Source organism: Clinocottus analis, unplaced genomic scaffold (assembly GCF_023055335.1).
Source record: "Clinocottus analis isolate CAN_PGR_092001 unplaced genomic scaffold, fCliAna1.0.p SCAF_2, whole genome shotgun sequence".
In the NCBI taxonomy this organism is placed as follows: Eukaryota; Metazoa; Chordata; class Actinopteri; order Perciformes; family Cottidae; genus Clinocottus; species Clinocottus analis.
The window spans coordinates 22,138,964-22,151,793 of NW_027175931.1; the positions used below are offsets into that span (position 1 = coordinate 22,138,964).

The following is a 12,830-nucleotide window of genomic DNA, read 5'->3' on the forward strand; positions in this document are numbered from 1 at the left end:
TCCAATAGTTTAATGCTGTCCTTAAAACCAGATCCCTGCGCCTGCTCTATGACACTTTCAAATGGGATAAACAAGAAAAAACCTGCACATTTCTGTTCCGACTAGATTTATTGATTTGATTGAACTGATGGCAGGTATTCAGGGTTTCTGCTTGATGTGTCATTTGTTATGTTAAAGTAAACATTTCATCTCTTTACCTCTTTATCTGTTGGCAGCAGTGAGAGATCATGTGCCAAAGCACAGAGCAGCAGCGGCGGCAGCAGCGTGCATCCTAGTTGTGTATCTCTTCTAGGCTAATAGATACTAGCTGCCTGTGTTGCCTGTAGTCACTGGTGTTCCCTCTCCTCAATCCTATTTTGAGAATTGGTAATCGTCTCAAGCCGATTAACTATAATAAGCCATGTGAGCTTTGATAGCCTGGTTGACTTAAACCTATCCTTTATCAAACTCATGATTTTCTGAGATTGGTCATGCAAAGCCACTAGGTCGGCCATTGGGTCACCAGTGCTGGTTAAACATGTATTTATCCATTCTGGATGTGTGTGTGCAGGGTTGTTATATATTCTGCTAACTCAACGTCTGTCACAGGTCATATCTATATTCTACACAACTGAATAAAGGAGATTTTCTTCATAAGGCCTCAGTTACTGTGAGAATGATGAGTATGTACTGTGTCTTTATAAATTCTTAGATAACCTTGATCATGTTGTTATTAAGATGATGATACTGTTTGTTTAATGATAATTAGCTTGTCAGTGAGATAAAAAAAATAACACATGAAGATCATTTTTATTCATACAGAGCATTTTATTACAGGTGACAGTTACAGTTAATGCTTCCTGTGTCATGCCACTCAGTGTTCGTAAAAGGAAAATCTCCAAAATCCAAAATGGCTGTGCTTTTAGTGCTAAATAAGATACTAGAGCAACAATAATGCTGACAACCTGTCAGCCTGCAAAATACTTTGACAAACCACCCAAACAACCAACTACCCCTCCCACCCCCCCTACACACACACACACACACACACACACACACACACAAACTAAAACATAGTCAATGAGCAGGCAAAAAGTGAACTTTAAGGGTAAAAGTACATTTTTTCCATTCCTTCACATATGTATTTTTCTGTCTCACTGTTGATAATGAAATAAAATCCATGGTCAGATGCATCTGACCCGGCTCCTGCTAACACTGTTCCTAATCTGGTTACGCACCAGGAAAACTTAAATTCAACATGCTTATAGTATACTTTAATTGGATTTTCACCAATGAAAAGTAAATACGCTTTATGTAATCTCTTGCGTGCCAAAACATATGGGACAATAATGTTATGCACTCTCCTGCAGCATCCCTCTATGATGTAAGTTACTTAAGTGTCTGACCTTTTCACCCGGGCATAAGATCATTATTAAGCATTATTGAGCCACCAGAATTAAAACCCTATTGCTCCTTTCAATTTGAATGTTGTTTTTGCTCATTGTATCTCTAAAAGCAGAGCAACAAAAGACCAAAGAAAAAATAGGCCTCTAATGCAAATAACCACACAATAATTTTTTTTGAATGATTTGCTTTTGAACAAATGAAAAGCTCAAGCACATACATGTTTCTCCTTTTATGTAAATATGAATCATTGAGTATACATAACTTTTATGTAATATTTTACGAAAGGGGTGTTTGGTAGCTCAAAAATATCCTCTATTCTGTTCATGTTTGTAAAGAGGATGAGTTAATTCCAAGAGGAATCCCAGAGGTGGGAGGCAACCTTTGAGAGTGGACCTTAAGATTTTTAATTTGCGTGGATTACAACTTGTGGCTATGCATATGAGAATGCAAAACAATGGGATGAAAATACTCCACTAAATGGCTGAATGTAAAACTGCAAGCATGAAAAAGCAAATGAAAAGGCAAAGGAATGGAAAAAAGGTAGAAGAAAATTAAAAAAGAAAATGAATACAACGTTGCCCCACAGCTCCATGGCATTCAACTTAACTTTCATTTCAACTTAACCCTTTATTTCTCTGACAGCTTTCCTTTGTACACATAAGAGACCCACCTCCTTGGACGTTGGTAAACAAGCCCACTTCAGTCATTTAAGATGCAATGTCCTTTGGTACTTAGAGGACTTCTGCAGTTATCCCATTAAAGGGTATTATCTCTGCTTTTGGCTGTGGATAGACTAAAAGATTAAAGTGGTCGTTGCATGCCATTTCAGGTAGACCTCAGTGCTGCCGGCGCTCTGTAGGAACACTGTCCTCTCTCGTCTCAATCTCCCCACTTGCGCTCTGCAGGCTTCTGGTCCAAATCAAAACCTCTGGAGGAATAATGGGCGCCTACAACTCAAACCTTGATGATATCATGGAGGAGGACATGCACCACTGGTACACCAAATTCATGAAAGAGTCCCCATCGGGACTGATAACGCTCTTTGAGCTCAAGACAATGCTGGAAATGACCGGCATGACAGAGGAGGCCAACAGCTATGTGGACCAAGTCTTCATCACATTTGACATGGATGGGGTAAGGAAACACCTGCAGCAGATCTCTTCTTCCTTCTTCAGGAAAGAAAAGGATTGTGGGACACCCTTTAAAGTCTGGTCACTCTGGTAACAATCTGCTAATTGATGAGATAGTGGCTTGGTGAAATCTTGATGCTTTAAAATAAGTAACTTGCATCAGGAATTCTATGCAGTGGCACATGAGAGGCTCTCGGCATTATTTTAAATAGTTTGACGTGAACAGCATGACATTTTGGAGGGACTGTTAAGAGGGTCCACAGGCCTCTGGATGTTCTCTACTTGGTGTGTTTTTCCACAAAGCTTCAGACGAAATAGTCCATACACAAATAAGTGTGTCTTTTTGTATCTGCTATAGTTTCATCAGGATTGCATTAACCCCGTAGTCCTTGCATACAATCACAAAATGCCAAATGATACAATGTTTCTTTTGAAAATCGTAATGCAAATCTATTTTGATGTTGATTTGTAAGCAGCTGGATTCAAAGTCCTTCCCGTTAACTGTATATTCACTGTGTCCTTTTGCAGGATGGCTACATGGATTTCGTGGAATACATTGCAGCAATAAGTTTGTTACTGAAAGGAGAAATTAACCAGAAACTAAAGTGGTACTTCAAGCTCTTTGATCAAGATGGCAATGGGAAAATTGACAAGCAGGAAATGGAGACCATATTCAAGGTAGAGTATATTCACTATACAGTGTTGCAGATCTAAGGAGCTGAGCAGCTCAAAGTTTTCTGAGTTGCAAAGCTCAGAAGCTTTACTCTGAAAGGGCAGACAAGGGCCATGAACAAGACATGACACATAATCCAGGTGGGCTTCTTACCACAAGTCTAAATGTGGCCATGCCTGTCACGTAATTCAGTCACGGCAGCATACAGTAATCACCCTACAGATTACATGTCAATTTGTTGACCCTCTCACCCTTTTTTACACACAAATAATTGAATTGGGTGTAGTAGTAATCTTTTTAGAATCATTAAAATGTTTAAAAGATCCATTATACTGTTACATTATCATTAATTTAACATACTACTCCCATTTTAAGGGCATTTGGCAGCTGTTTCAAGCAAGGCAGAGTGTATTGAGTTAATTATAGGCCTCTGAGAGTCCATTTAAGTAACAGTTAATTGTGAAAATTCTTCTATCAGGCTATTCAAGATATCACCAGAAGTTACGAAGTGCCTCCAGAAGATATTGTAACTCTTGTATATGAGAAGATTGATATCCACGGCGAAGGTAAGGGATATACAATTGTCAAGCCAGGATAGTTTATCATGTATTATCAGTGTTCGTGGTTAGAAGTATAGTCACCATGACCAGCCCAGTGAAATATTGTATGAAAATGAGGCATCAATAAACCCTCTAGGAGTGAATGTTCTAACATGTGATTATTTTTAAAATAATAATCTCCAAATGTTTGCAATGTGTTGATGCCACTTCCATCTGTTCTCTTCAGGTGAGCTGACACTGGAGGAGTTCATCAGTGGAGCCAGAGATCATCCCGACATCATGGACATGCTCACCAAGATGATGGATCTTACCAACGTTCTGGAAATCATTGTTCGAGGTCAACGGAAGCCCGTTGTATACTGAACCTGTGATCAGCAAGCTGGACTGTGTGGAGAACTGAGATTGCTTTTTGGAGGATTTTCAGAATGTGTTGGTGTGAAGGAAAGATTGCATGTGCTTGATTGGAGAGGACCTGAACTGACTGAGCAGTCCCACGCAGATGTGATCTATGGCGCCCAAGGGTGGCAGGGAATCTGTCCTCTTCCCTCTGCTTGTGCTCTCACACTTTGTGGACGATGGCCCTTCAGTTGTGTGAAGTTTTAAAACATTTCACCAATAGATGTGTTTGGGAAGTCTCAGTCCGTCTGCTTTCAGGTTCCCATCATGCTTCCAGTAGACGCTGTAAAGCACAGTGAATAACTTTGACGTACTTTATCATGAGCTGATTGAGCCGGACTGATAGTATGGGGAACTCGATGAAAAACTCGATGAATATCAATGTATTGACTAAATGTAAAAATATTTGACATGCAATGTAATGTTTTACAATTACTAAGGTTACAATGTTGCCTTAAAAATCAATACAATGCTTTTTTAAGTAAAAATTGGACTTTTCTTCTTTCTTTAAATAGAGTGCAGGACACAGATACAGGGAAGGGGGTCAAACTCTAATATTTCAAGCATCTTCTTCATTGAAGCCTTACAGCAGTTTATGTAAATTTTATTATTATATCAACTTCTAGTCCAAAGAGATGGAAAGCATGCTTTATGTTAAGAAGACCTAATTGTTTACAGGGTTTGTAACTAAGAGAGTCTATTGACTCAGCTTAATTACTAGTTGAATTTATTGAGCAACATTCTTGAATGTCGCTGCATGAGAATGTATTTTGAATCCTTTTTGATCCCATGAACAGCTATCATGATTCAAAAGTGATTAGCTTTGTCTTTTTATGTGACACAAACTGGTATTGTGTGTTCAGAGTGGACCCTGGCTGGCTCCTCTTCTGATCTAGTCTGCCAAGGGGTAGACTGTCTGCACAGCTTTCATTTCCATTTGTGCAGAAAATCCCAGAGCTCTTCTCTCACATGAAATAACCCCATTATCCAATTGTTTCAAGAGAAACCATACCTAAAAAGACACGCTTTCACCCAGGCCCACCTGAGCCCTTCAATCATTAGTATGCTTTTATAGCATTTGGGCCATGATAAAGCTTAAGTTTATACTACAGACTGAACATCTAACTAATCTTAACCTTCACAATATTATGTGCAAACGAACGGCAGAAGAGCAAAGAGTTCAGGCCTCCAAGATGACCTGCAAATATAAACAGCAGTGACCTAGTTTTAATAGCAAGGTTTTTTTATTTGGTTGGAATTTGTCATCACTCAGCTCATAAATTAAAGGATACAAACCTAGGTTACCCCTTTCTTACATTATGGTCTACACGGTTAATGATTGGACAAGGGTACATTTTGGTACACATTGGCCAGACATTATTATGACCTCGAAGAAATCGCAGGTTGTGTAAAACAAATAAAGATAAGAGTTTGACTCCACAAAGCACCCCTCAATGCATCAGGTGATACATTTACATAACCACACTGATCAACCCACCTGTGCTCATATAAATTTCCCTGCATCTGCTCTCGGGGCTTTGCGCTGCACACTGCTTCCTACTGTAAGCCACCACCGCACTAGGAGCAGCCGACCACATCCAGCTGGAACCATGCAGTCTGCCGAGGCCAAATTCAACAAAAACAGCCTGCTCTTAGCTCTGAGAGGGTACAGCTCAGCTGTTAGTGACATGGAGCAGACCATTCTCATGCCAAGCCTGCTGCGAGACGTGCCCTCTGATGAAGCATGGGATTGTGAAGCTACAGAGGAGTCCTGCAGAGACCTGTATAGCAACTATTTGACGCTCAAGGCCATAAGAAACACAGTGGAGAGCAGCTTGATACTCCTGGACGACCACAAGGCCAAGAGCAACTCAGCGCTCAACAAGACCCTGGAGCCTCTCCTGGACTCAGATCCCGAGACTCTCTTCCGCTTCCACCTAAAAGGACTGTTTTCTGTGATGAGTGACCTCACCAAGAAGACTCAGAGCCTCACTGTGAAATATATGGACATTATTGGAGTGGCATATTAGTAAAAGTGTGTAAGATGTGGACTTAGAGAAAAAAAAACATATGTTTGTAAAAGCGCTTTACGTAGGAAAGTCATCTGACGTGTCAAATATCTGAAGTATTTACATTCTGTGACCGAATGCTTCTAACTTAATGGATATGGAACAAACGTGCATTGTCAATAATGATCAATCATATCTCTTCACAACTAAGATATTCCCTTGGAAACTATGGTGAGGGGATGTGTCAAAATGTTGGTTGATTAAATGATAATGAGACAAGAGATAAGTGTTCAAGGCCTGATTTATGTCCAAACACAGAAACGCATCATGCTTATTGTTGAATTAAGGTTTTTATTTTATTTACACAACCATTCTTCTCACAATGAATGAAAGATTTCACAAAAAAAGACCACTCATGACAGATGATAGTCTACAAGTGTTTCCTCCCTCACCAGCAGCCAACACTTAGCGCACTGGGTGGAAAGGCTCGACGATCTCGGCAAAGGTCTTTTTTTCTATTGAGATAAAAGAAACAGAGAAAAACCTTTTGGTTACACACAAACATGGGCCACCAAGTTCTAAAACGATATGTGAAGACTTACACATGGTATTGTTCATCAACTACTACAAAAGGTACAAACTACACAGCTTGGGGCTTCATACCCCCATACTGACTATGTTTTTAAATCTAAAGATGTTTTAAAGTCTGTGGTTAGTTGATTACTGTTAATGACTATTATAATATATACACACACACACACACACATATATATATATATATATATATATATATATATATATATATATATATATATATATATATATATATATATATACATACATACATACATACATACATACAGGGAAATGGTGGGGCTAATGTCACTTCAAAAAATTTCTCCTTGGATATTAATAAAGTACTTTTCATATTCATTCATTCATTCCAATCTTGTATAATTAAATATCAAGAGACATGTCAGAACCTTTACTCTAAGGACAGCTGTATTGTTGGATTATTGTGTCTTCTGGTCGAATAACACAATAAACGGGCACTTACCCTTTGCTGGAAATTCCTCTGGGTGGAGTTTGATATACTCGTTCATATCTCGATCAAGTCTTGCGTAAACGTAGTTTTCATATTTTGTAAGGTGGTAGCCAATGAACCAACCAATGGTTGTCAAAAGAAGTTGCCGGTGAACACCTAAAAAAGGCAAACAAGACAGATGATGTGATTGTAAGCAAACAGTGTGACAGTACTACAATGTGAATTTTGTACTTTAAACCCAAATACAAGCTTTCAATGTGTTGATGTGGAACCTCAGGCTTACGCCTAATACTTTTTTAGACTAAGAAGGTACAAGTCATCTGGTGGTGAAATACAATTAAATAAACTAAACTAAGTGGACTAAATCTGATTAAATATTCAGTTTGGGTCTCTAAAAATAAGCTCTGTGACCAGAATAAATGAAAACGAGTAGCTAACCGTACACTTTCAGCTACTATAATGATAGGGTCATAACAAGTTACTGCTGTTTCATGACACACCAATCATAACATTTCGTTGTCGTCCACAATTTTGTTCAGCTAGAATATTAAAAGTCGCATATGCTTGAGAGGAAAGTGGAGCACCGCTAACATAATAAAGTCTGACAGACAGCTAACAAACATGCTAACCTGATTTTAGCGGTGGCCTGTGGTTAATGCCATTTTGAAGCATGGCGGTGCACCAGCCGACACCTCCGAGCCACACAGAGTTCCTGTTGACGACAGACGGAGGAGGAAGACACTTCCCAGCGTCTGGGACGAACACCATTGTCAGAAATCTCCCTTCAATTTAGATATCCAAGTGACCTCACAACTGCCTGCGTTTACTAGGAAGTCAAGGGCATGCTGCGCAACCACATAAGACGTCCGGGCACAACAAACGAGCGCCACTTCAGTTCCGCCTATTCTGTTTCCTAGCAACCAATACCAGAAGACTTTTCATTTGGAAATGAGGGGATTACTTATTGGTAACATTACTATGATTGGTTTGAATTATCAAATACACACACAAGATGCTTACCCACAAGCGTTAAGAGGGAACTTTATATAAAACGAGGCTTACTGTAAAAGCTAGGCAACTGACGGGAGCACTGACGTTACTATGACGTTATTATCAGCAGGTTATGGTCCTAACATTCACAATTACGTATTACACACGCTGCACAACACCTGCAGCCCGAGTGCGCAGCTTGAAGAAACCCTATTTGCCTGTCTGTATTTAACGTGTGTACCTTTGTTATTTGGTCCAGCTAATACATTATAGAGCAAGTTATGAGCTGAGCAGCCTGCGAAGTTTCGTTATAAACATTATAGAATACAAAAAGCGCTTTCTCTATGAATTGAAGTGGAGTAAAAGCATCACAGTTAACAACGTAGACATATTTAAGCTACAGCGCCACAGAAAAGCTCTGAAGCGCAGTACTGGAGTAGATGTACTGAGTTACTTTGCGCGTGAGCTGATGACATCATCGAGTGCAGTCCTCCTCCTCCTCATCATCATCATCACTCAGACCGCTGCTGAGCTGCTGAGGATACACAGCCAGAGGAATTATGCCCTGCCCAGCAGCGGCTCTGCCTGTTTGATGAGGTGACCTATGCATAACAAGTAGTTCTCAGTCCGGGGATCTCCCCGTGTTTTTGGTAAGTGACAACTATTTACAGACTATATTCTCGGGGACCGACTCGGTTATTTCTCTCCTGCATCTGCAGACAGAGCCAAAATGGCTCGAGTCACACCATGGTAGCCGCTTGTTGCTACTGTTGCTAGCTTCGCCCTAATGGCAGTGAACCCAAAGACCGAAAACGAAGCGTTATGAGGAAGAGATGTAACGTCAGCTGAGATGAGTTACGCTTGTGCAAAATGCTACAATGTTACTTTCCTCGACAAAACCAGATGGAACGGCGAAGAAGGAAATGCGACACTAGGGAACAATGTATGTGCAGGCGGTTTCAGTTGAATAAAACCTCTCAAATATGTCTTATTGTATCCAGGTTGTCATCCAGTGCACCGCGTCGTCTGGCAAGCAACAGCTTGATTTCTGGAATTGTTTCATTTTTATTCCTTTTCACAACGAAATGTGTATTTTTTCGCACACGTCCAGGCCCCGACCCCCTCTGTGCGGCACTGCAGAGGATTCTAAAACTGTATAATATTTTTTTTGTGGGTTTACGTGCGTTTTATTTTACATGCGTGAACGCTGAGGAACATATATTAATTTGCTGCACGTAGTGGGCTTCATATTGCCGATGATTTGCTCCAACCGTGTTTACAGCCTCCGTAGCTCCATTATCGCCCCCAAAAGTGGTGCACGGCCCCCAAAAACTGCGCTAAGCAGAACTACAATGTGCACACATCACACGACGTTCAAACGGGAGGAAAACGGCAGAGAAATGGGAACATTTGGTTTCTGTAACTATGTGTTGTTCTCAAAGTCTGCTCAGTGTTCCGAGTCTTTCATGATTACAAAATGCAGTTAAACAAAAAAAAAAACAAGTAGGCCTATTTATTGATGAGTATTAGTAGCCTGGAGAGGTGCAACCAAAACATTACTGCACATTTTATTGAACTGATGAACAGGGCCAATTGATTTATTTAGGAAATGGATATTTATTTTCATCATACACTTCCCAGCTATATCTGCATATTTGTGCAAAAGAGCTCTATCTGAATTTAAACCATTCTGACCCAGTGCATATTTAACACGCAAATGCTCTGGTTTGTGTTTGTAGTGATTATTTAGGTCAGATGTCAGCTGCTATCCTCTGGGCATGCTGGCCTTTACACCAGTTGCACAACAGTTTGGTATTTTCCTCAGCGCCTTCACTGTCTGTCTTCAGAATTTGCCGAAAAAAAATGTGATCGCTTTGGCTGAATGCAGTAATTTCATGTCAATGCATTTACTCATCATTCCTTTGCTTCTTTTTTCACAGTTTAACATGAGCATGGAAGATTATGACTACCTGTTCAAAATAGTTCTGATAGGAAACGCTGGAGTGGGGAAGACATGTCTTGTCCGGCGCTTTACTCAGGTTTGTATCAGTATGAGCTTCTGAGTTTGTAGTCATTGAATTACAGTGTTAAGAGTATTAGACAGTGTGTGTGTGTGTGTGTGTGTATATATATATTATGCTATTTTTTGTTTCAGGGCCTTTTCCCACCTGGACAAGGGGCGACTATTGGAGTAGATTTCATGATTAAAACCGTGGAAATCAAAGGGGAGAAGGTCAAGGTACACAGACATTTTAATCTTTGAAGATGTCTTTTACTCTTTGTAATTTAGATGAGAAGTTGCTCATTTCCAGTATTTTCTTTTCCAGCTGCAGATATGGGACACAGCTGGACAGGAGAGATTTCGCTCCATTACTCAGAGTTATTACCGTAGTGCCAACGCCCTCATTCTTACGTACGACATTACCTGTGAGGACTCCTTTAGGTGCCTTCCTGAGTGGCTGAGGGAGATTGAGCAGTATGCCAACAACCAGGTGGTGACTATATTAGTCGGTAAGAAGCTTTACTTTGCACTTAAATAACCGATGGACCTCTTTCATCATCAGGCTCATTGTTCATTTTGAAAACACTGTGAATAATAGCGTGTGCTATATTTGACTGGAACTGGCCTGGTTTCTCAGAGCCCACGTGAAATGTGAGCGCGAGTGAGCAGTTTATGAATAGATTTGCAAAAGTCAAAGCCAGCTTTGTTAACATACATGTGATTTCACCTCCTCGGGAAAGAGATCTGGAACAAAAAGCGAACATACGCCGTCTTTGTGTTTATCCATTCCACACATGCACACGCGTACACCTCCACTTCCATCTGTCTCATCCTCAAGTGTGAAGGACAACCTGCTTTGTGATGAGGACCCACATTCTCAATTGGTTCATGTACTCACAGACGAATGTTGTGTTCCTTGCAGGTAATAAAATAGATCTGGCAGAGAAGAGAGAGGTTCTCCGACAGAGAGCGGAAGACTTCGCTGAGTCTCAGAGCATGCTGTATCTGGAGACCTCGGCCAAAGAGTCCGACAATGTGGAGAAACTTTTCCTTGACCTGGCCTGCGAACTCATTCGCGAGGCCAAGCAGAACAAGCTGGATAACAATGACACTGCCCCGATGCCCGGTGAGGGTAAAACCATCAATTACTTGAGCTGCTGCAACCTCAATTAGGGGAAAGTTCAGACTTATGGCCATTTCAATGTGTAGCCATTGACTGTAGAGGGCAGATGGTCGAGCCCTAATGCCTCTGTCCCTCAAAGGGTGGCGTAAAACCACTTCTTAGTCACGTCATTTCTAGTCCCATGCCTTTTTAAAGATGTACAAGGGAGTTAGTCAACTTTAGTTTGGCCTTCCAGAAACAAGCATTTTAGATGTTGCCAGCATTGAGAATGTTGTCCTCAATGCAACGGGCTGTAAAGTATGTCTGCCTGATGCATCCAGGAATCAGAGTAGGGCTCCATTTTGTCCTCTTCATAGTGAAATGGTCAAATTTTCCTGTTTGGGCTTTAAGAGACATTTTCATTAAACATCAGTATTCACCAGCAGTGTTACGCGAGTAAAAAGTTCTACCAGGTATTTTGTTACAGATTCCGCATAGCTGACAACAAGGGTCATGCTCACAGGAGGTTATAAGTCAACTGTAACTTAATGTTTACACACAGTACATTTTTTAGATTACAAACTCTGGTCGAGTTGCAAAAAACGTTTTTGCAAACTTACTCTAAAATTTGTTGCACAATCAGTTATTCCCACTTAGTCTTTTGCTCTAAACATTGTATAGGACTTCATTGGCTTTCATAATCTCATTTCTGTGTAGTTATTTGCACCCGTCATTACAAACTGTGAAGTATTTGTTCCCAACAGAAGATTTTAACTTGCTGCTAAAATATGTTTTTGCGTTGGATAACATACACTGAAACATGCATATAAATACTAAATTGAAACAGTATTCGGCGACGCCATTATTATTATTATTTGCATACTTGCGATTAGTCGGTTGATATAGTATGAAGCAGTTGGGAAGGCCTCAGATATTGTCAGTCATCAGTAGAAATTATTAACAATTTAATGAATTGACTTTTTTATTTGACTCTCAGCTGTTATTTTTATTCATAGACGTGAATATTTCTGCCTTTTGTTGTTGCTGCCTAGCGATTTAAAATCACTTCTTATTTGTTTAAAGGGGTATATTAATGTAGTTTTGTATGACTTGTTGTACTTCATATGCTTTTATTGTGAAATCGCTTGATTGTCCAGCATGTTTTGCCATAATTTGTAGTGTCTAACTTTATCTTTCATATATTTGCCATAACTGTAATTGTACTGTATTGCACAATGCCATATATACTGCACACTTATTATTTTTATTGTAACATTTTGTTGTACAGACTTGTAGTACTTTTTGGCACTTTGCTTTTATACTTTTTATTTTCAGTAATCCCTTTGTACAACCGGCGAGCATTTTGTTTTGCCTTTTACCTTAGATTTAACAGCAGTGACTTATTGTTAATCCCTTGCATCTTCTTGTCAACACAATATGAGAAATACAAAGGAAACCACTATTTGGATGTTGTGCTTCTTTTTCTTGTATGTACAAAATCATTTCAGAAAAGTAAATACATATTGCGGTCACCAGC

The 12,830-nt window shown here is 39.9% G+C and overlaps 4 protein-coding genes across 4 annotated transcripts; 3 read left to right on the forward strand and 1 right to left on the reverse strand.

Moving 5' to 3' along the window:
• The first annotated feature begins 2,325 nt into the window (after positions 1 to 2,325).
• On the forward strand, positions 2,326 to 4,112 carry guca1c (guanylate cyclase activator 1C). The gene is made up of 4 exons (XM_068584392.1): positions 2,326 to 2,520; positions 3,045 to 3,194; positions 3,668 to 3,755; positions 3,976 to 4,112. Exons 1-4 carry the CDS (start codon positions 2,326 to 2,328, stop codon positions 4,110 to 4,112), a joined length of 570 nt encoding a protein of 189 aa, XP_068440493.1.
• A 1,643-nt stretch (positions 4,113 to 5,755) lies between these two features.
• thrsp (thyroid hormone responsive) lies at positions 5,756 to 6,175 on the forward strand. Its single transcript, XM_068585693.1, has one exon. The coding sequence runs from the start codon at positions 5,756 to 5,758 to the stop codon at positions 6,173 to 6,175; it is 420 nt and encodes a 139-aa protein (XP_068441794.1).
• A 310-nt stretch (positions 6,176 to 6,485) lies between these two features.
• On the reverse strand, positions 6,486 to 8,064 carry ndufc2 (NADH:ubiquinone oxidoreductase subunit C2). The gene is made up of 3 exons (XM_068584377.1): positions 7,829 to 8,064; positions 7,212 to 7,355; positions 6,486 to 6,669 (listed from the first exon to the last, which is right to left on the reverse strand). The coding sequence occupies exons 1-3, from the start codon at positions 7,965 to 7,967 to the stop codon at positions 6,620 to 6,622; spliced, it is 333 nt and encodes a 110-aa protein (XP_068440478.1). The 5' UTR covers positions 7,968 to 8,064; the 3' UTR covers positions 6,486 to 6,619.
• Positions 8,065 to 8,683: 619 nt separating this feature from the next.
• On the forward strand, positions 8,684 to 12,761 carry rab30 (RAB30, member RAS oncogene family). The gene is made up of 5 exons (XM_068584376.1): positions 8,684 to 8,839; positions 10,130 to 10,228; positions 10,345 to 10,428; positions 10,517 to 10,700; positions 11,114 to 12,761. Exons 2-5 carry the CDS (start codon positions 10,136 to 10,138, stop codon positions 11,362 to 11,364), a joined length of 612 nt encoding a protein of 203 aa, XP_068440477.1. The 5' UTR covers positions 8,684 to 8,839; positions 10,130 to 10,135; the 3' UTR covers positions 11,365 to 12,761.
• The last annotated feature ends 69 nt before the right edge of the window (positions 12,762 to 12,830 follow it).

What these genes read in the sequence shown, in the direction of transcription:
- guca1c (XM_068584392.1), top strand. Translation starts at nt 2,326, where the DNA reads ATGGGCGCCTACAACTCAAACCTTGATGATATCATGGAGGAGGACATG. An exon ending in TCACATTTGACATGGATGGG is followed by an intron (nt 2,521 to 3,044) that starts GTAAGGAAACAC and finishes GTCCTTTTGCAG; the next exon opens with GATGGCTACATGGATTTCGT. An exon ending in AAATGGAGACCATATTCAAG is followed by an intron (nt 3,195 to 3,667) that starts GTAGAGTATATT and finishes TTCTTCTATCAG; the next exon opens with GCTATTCAAGATATCACCAG.
- thrsp (XM_068585693.1), top strand. Translation starts at nt 5,756, where the DNA reads ATGCAGTCTGCCGAGGCCAAATTCAACAAAAACAGCCTGCTCTTAGCT.
- ndufc2 (XM_068584377.1), bottom strand. Translation starts at nt 7,967, where the DNA reads ATGGTGTTCGTCCCAGACGCTGGGAAGTGTCTTCCTCCTCCGTCTGTC. An exon ending in CAGGCCACCGCTAAAATCAG is followed by an intron (nt 7,356 to 7,828) that starts GTTAGCATGTTT and finishes TGCCTTTTTTAG; the next exon opens with GTGTTCACCGGCAACTTCTT. An exon ending in AGAGGAATTTCCAGCAAAGG is followed by an intron (nt 6,670 to 7,211) that starts GTAAGTGCCCGT and finishes TTATCTCAATAG; the next exon opens with AAAAAAAGACCTTTGCCGAG.
- rab30 (XM_068584376.1), top strand. Translation starts at nt 10,136, where the DNA reads ATGAGCATGGAAGATTATGACTACCTGTTCAAAATAGTTCTGATAGGA. An exon ending in TTGTCCGGCGCTTTACTCAG is followed by an intron (nt 10,229 to 10,344) that starts GTTTGTATCAGT and finishes TTTTTGTTTCAG; the next exon opens with GGCCTTTTCCCACCTGGACA. An exon ending in TCAAAGGGGAGAAGGTCAAG is followed by an intron (nt 10,429 to 10,516) that starts GTACACAGACAT and finishes TTTCTTTTCCAG; the next exon opens with CTGCAGATATGGGACACAGC.